The 5,601-nt window shown below is 38.3% G+C and overlaps 1 protein-coding gene across 1 annotated transcript; it reads left to right on the plus strand.

Annotated features, from left to right (window-relative positions):
- The first annotated feature begins 3,289 nt into the window (after nt 1-3,289).
- On the plus strand, nt 3,290-4,878 carry LOC108906893 (fork head domain-containing protein crocodile). Its single transcript, XM_018710332.1, has one exon. It carries the CDS (start codon nt 3,290-3,292, stop codon nt 4,391-4,393), a length of 1,104 nt encoding a protein of 367 aa, XP_018565848.1. The 3' UTR covers nt 4,394-4,878.
- Nucleotides 4,879-5,601: the final 723 nt, after the last annotated feature.

Raw genomic sequence — 5,601 nt, forward strand, 5'->3', positions numbered from 1 at the left:
TTGCAGAATATGGAGCAACAAAAATCCTCATGCCGTTGTTGAAAACCCTTTACATCCTGAAAAAGTGACTGTGTGGTGCGGTATTTATGCTGGTGGGCCTTACTTCTTCCAGAATGAACAAGGACAGCACGTTACAGTGAATTGTGAACGTTATCGGGCTATGTTAATGGATTATGTGTTTCCTAAACTTGAAGAAAACGATTTAGGAGATTATTTTTTCCAGCAGGATGGTGGCACGTGCCATACTGCCACTGAAACAATGAATTTATTGAAAAATCAATTTGGTGAAGAAATAATCTCCAGAAATGGCCCTATCAATTATCCACCTAGATCGTGCGATTTAATGCCTTGTGGCTTTTTTTGTGGGGTTTTATTAAGTAACAAGTGTACAGCGATAAGCCAGCAACAATTGGATACTTAATAGCCAATATTGAACGAGTAATTGGTGAAATAGAGGCCAATCTATGCGAAAAAGTGATGATAAATTGGACCAAAAGATTACAGTACGGCCAGCGTAGGAGGTCATTTGAATAACATTATTTTTCATATGTAATGGCAACATGTTACCTTTCAAATAAAAAAGAAATTTTAAATTTATCTCTTCAATTGTGTGTTTTCTTTACATTTTAAATCCAGACATCCTTAATGAAAGACTCATTATAAGGGTAAACGCGACGAAAATCGAAAAATTGGCTAAGTTTGAGCGGCTATATATCATTCAGTTTTCATCCAAAAATACTTTACAACCTCTTGTTTTGAAGGAAATGTTATCTGCTGTTTTTTCTATGAAGCAATCAACCTATCTTTACTCAAAAAAAAACTAGAAGAAAAAAAGTTAAAAAAAATGAGAAAATCGAATTTGTTGCTTTTTTTCAAATTGTTTATTAATTATTTTTTTGCATAAAATTTTCCTTTTAATTTTTTCAAATAAGTTATTTCGATGGGAAATTCAATTCTCTAAATAATTTTTCCTATGAACTATAGGGAAATTTTGTTTCGTTTTCGAGCTGCAATTAAAAAACTGAAAGGGGTGCATTTTCACCCCTGTCTCCAATTTCCACCCTCTAATTTAATAGCATTCCTCGGTTTTTTCATTTAAAATGACCATTTGAACGATTCATGTAATAAAATATCTTAAACGTCATAGTTCCTTTTAAAATCCTCTATTTAATAGCCTATATGTTTTGTATACCTAGATCTCTGGTATCGAAAAACATTGGCCGACTTCATTTGATAAGGTTTTTTAGAAAAAAGGTTTTGAATTTGATCGATTTGGCATAATACCTTAAAAATTGAGTAAAAAAGAGTATCGTTAACTTATAATAATATGTAATAGGTAATATAGATGAAAATATTATCTTTACACAACTCCGAACGTGGAATTAAAAAAAAAAGTTTTCTCCACAATATATTGGAATTATAGGTACTAGTTTTGGATTCAGCTATGGCTCATTGATTTGGAGATCCGAAATAATTGTAGAATTTAGTCTCATTCATGAACCTAATATAAATTCTTTATTTTATTACTCGCTTAAAAATTTTTTTTAATGAACTAAATTATGCCTAGATAGGTATATAAAAACTGTTTCGCTTTAGGTCTGTAATGAAAATGCTTACACTTTTTTGGTAAATTTACTAGAAGACAGACCTCTACCAGGAGACTGTTCAAGGTTCAAATTGTACCTAATACAGAATTTCGGTGATTATGTTAACACAAATACGTGGCAGTTTTTATAGTGACACTTATTTTCCCAATAAAATTTACTTGAAAATAAAACGAATTTAAAATTACTTGGTTTTAACAAACGTCAAAGTAAATGGGCCTGAACAAATTATATAACAGACAAAAATGAGTATAAAGTACTTGTGTATCAAGGACAAAAAGCAGTTCAATTGAGTATTTTTAGGCTGTAATTCAAAATATTTATATTTCATAAAATAGCAGCGAGATTTATTTACTACAAGAAATCTAAGTAAGCAAAAAACTCCACAATATCAGCAGCCAGGGGCCTTGTTTATGGAGTATGTTTTGCATACTTAGATTGCTGGTATCCAAGAACATTGGTCGACTTCATGTGATAAAATTTTATTAGAAATCGATTTGACTTAATACCATAAAAATTGAGTAAAAAGGTATCTTATAACAGATATGAAAATATAATCTTTGCTCAACGCTGAATGTGTGTACCTACGTTAACAAAAAAGCATCTATATTTTCCAAATAACTAAATGGAATGGTATTAGTTGTGGATTCGACCTGTTCATTGATTTGGAGATACGAAATAATGCGTGTAATTTGTATATTTACCTTTGACGGAGTGCTTTTACTATCACTTTATTGGATTACCACAGCGGCGTTAACTTTCCATGGAAACGGCGACGTGAGTCGTTCAGGACGTGCTCGCATTGGCGGAAGTGACGTTTCGACCGTTCATCAACCGGCGATCTGCGGCTATCTCCATGGATGAGGCGCGAGGAGCGGAGGTAATCTCCAGCCGCATCGCGAACTGAACTGTTAAAGTCGACGGCGGTCTGTATGAATGCCGTCGACATTGTTTTCTCTGGCGCGCGTCCGTCCTCGCCTAGCCTGCCAAGGTACACACCACCCGACATACTTTTGTGTTTGTGTTCATCTAACGCAAAAATAAACTAGAGGCGATCCTTGATAATCGCCCGCCAATTTTAAAGGGGGTTTGTTGATGTTATATTTCGACTTGGTGGCACTCCTTCGGGTTCCCCGTGCTCTTCCGGGGGGGTGATGCGAAAAAATTGGCACTGGCCCGGCGGAAGGCGTGCGCTGTGGGTAATTGCATTGCGAACAAAGCCGTGCCGTAATGGTAGCCCGATTGATTAAAGGCGGGAGAGATCGGGGCCCGGTGAGTTATTGGCCGCGCCGGAGAAGGCGTGCCCCGAGAGGCCCTTACGCGCAGGCCCCGCACCCGGCCCCTTACTAATTCAAACAGCTCCCTGCCCTGGCCGTCTGTTTTCACTAGTAACATTGTGTCACGGCGAGAAGTAACACACTCTGTTTTTACTTAATCTCTGTGTAAACTGCCCTATGTTGTGTATCATAATATTAAGTGAACGCAAACTTGTTTTCGGAAGATTGATTGGAATGAAAACACAAAACGCACTATACCGTTGAAATAACACAACTGTTTTCGTTTTAGAAAATTTCCGCCGCTCTCCCAATCACCGACTGAAACTTTGACTTTATTTGTTATCTTTCCCCGTTTTGTTTATACAAACAAGTGGTGCCGGCGTATCCGTTATCCTGTTTACCAACACCATGCACACCATCTTCACTGAACACCAGAACGCGTACAACCGCTACGGGGGCGGCTATTCTTCGGCCGCCGCGGCGGCCGCTGTGACCGCCACCGCGAACCCCTACGCCTACGAACAGTATTCCCGCTATGGCTACGCCGCCGCTTGGCATCACCAGCAACATTCCCTCAGCACCGCCAAGGACATGGTGAAGCCGCCTTACTCATACATCGCCTTGATCGCAATGGCCATCCAGAACGCCCCCGACAAGAAAATCACCTTGAACGGCATCTACCAGTTCATCATGGAGCGCTTTCCTTACTACCGCGAGAACAAGCAGGGATGGCAGAATTCCATCAGGCACAACCTGAGCCTGAACGAGTGCTTCGTGAAAGTACCCCGCGACGACAAGAAGCCCGGAAAAGGAAGCTACTGGACTTTGGACCCCGACTCGTACAACATGTTCGACAACGGCTCGTACCTCCGCCGTCGGAGACGGTTCAAGAAGAAGGACGCCCTTAGGGAGAAGGAGGAACTAGCGAAACGGCAACAGATGCAGTCCGATTCTCCAGCATCGTTATCCAAACGGGACGATAAACCTTTGGAGGATTCCAAAAATAAATTGGAATGCAAGCCGAAGAGGGAACCCAACACCGAACTGAGTCACTGTATGAGCGCGAAATACGGCGATCCGAAATCGGTGATAGTTCATCAAGACCACATCATGAGTGACGTGACGGCATCCCTCCAAGCCATGGATACGGCGGCTGCCTTTAGCGTGGACAGTTTAATGACGACGAGGGACCAAGCCATCAGCTACCCCAACTCGACACGGTTACATTCTTCCGGAGGTATGTACTCATATTGCCCTAGCGCGACGCCCCAGCACCAGTACAGCATAGCAGATGAGGCCGCTCCTCGTTACAGTCCCTGGTACAGCCCGGAAACGTCACCGGAGTCGGCGACGACCGCTTCGGGTTACAGAGACATTATTTTTGATAACAGTGCCGCCCCTAGTTGTCAGTTAGCAGGTTTCAGGCATGCGGGGGTGTCCCCTAGTCCCCCCAACTACAGAACCCCCGCAACGACGTACTACCAACCCGACTGCGTGGGGCAGAAATACTGAGGGTACGGGTTTTTAGACGCTGTAAATATAAAGACTGATATTTGAAGTTTCTGTGCAACCTGAACTGTTATCGAATCCGTTGGTGTAGAATGCGTCGCGAATGTTAGTTGTTTACCGGACCTAGAGAGAAATTGTTCATGAAGGACACTAGTTGTACCTATAGTAGCTTAGCCAAGTACCCATATAAACATAAATATCTATATTCAAACTGTTCTTTTATTTCGTGACGATTCTTGTCCATCGTTGATGGCAGCTGATTTTGTTTGTATGTGATAATAATTGTTAATGATCTTGTACATTAAATTTATATTTTTATTAGGAATGGTTGCATTACACTTTCGCTTATGTTCCTACTATTTATTTACCCATTCCTCTCACGAATAAAAAATTAATGCATTTAAGGTTGTTCTCGTATTTATAGGGTTAATAACGTGTGCGATGTACATATTTATTTGTAAAATATGTAGATGTATAACTGTATGTATTTAAGAGCACGTATGTATATTATTTATTGATATTAAAGAATAAATACACTTTGTGACATTATATTTATTTGTTTTAGTTTCCTTCTGATCGCACGCTAATGAAGTCGTATCGGATTAACAAAATTTTAAATATGCAATACGTGTACTTTGTTCTGGCGAAACATTGGATTATAATTTAGTAAAATAATGTAATAATATTAACATGATTTCATATTTTCCAGTTTATTCATGAATATAAATTTTATTTAAGATTATATTAAGGTAAATGCATATCTTCTCGTGTATCTTTTATTACATTTACATAGAAATTCTACCGTTTGATAAAGTAAATATATAGGTACTTTATTTGTCTAAGAAATGCATTCAATGCTTACAATGAATGTATTAGAAATCTCAGAAACAATGCTTGTTTTTAGGTGCATTACTAATTTTAGATTTGACACAAAATAATTTATAAATTTTGAGCTTGTAACCACTTGCCCCATCAGTAGGTACACCTTTTGACTAACTTTTTTATACTGGACTTTTTATCGTATTATAGGTCTACAGTTTATTTATTTGTTTGGGATTTTCCTTCCTGTTATAATGCATAGCCAATTAAAATTAAATTAATTCTGATATTAAAATAAGGCCTATATTTTGAAAATACTGCTAAATGACTTCCGATTAATACATTTATTTTATTTTACTTTAAAAGTAATTTAAAAAAAAATAATTAAAAAA

The sequence above is a fragment of the Anoplophora glabripennis genome, unplaced genomic scaffold (genome assembly GCF_000390285.2).
Source record: "Anoplophora glabripennis isolate ALB-LARVAE unplaced genomic scaffold, Agla_2.0 scaffold76, whole genome shotgun sequence".
In the NCBI taxonomy this organism is placed as follows: Eukaryota; Metazoa; Arthropoda; class Insecta; order Coleoptera; family Cerambycidae; genus Anoplophora; species Anoplophora glabripennis.

What these genes read in the sequence shown, in the direction of transcription:
- LOC108906893 (XM_018710332.1), top strand. Translation starts at nt 3,290, where the DNA reads ATGCACACCATCTTCACTGAACACCAGAACGCGTACAACCGCTACGGG.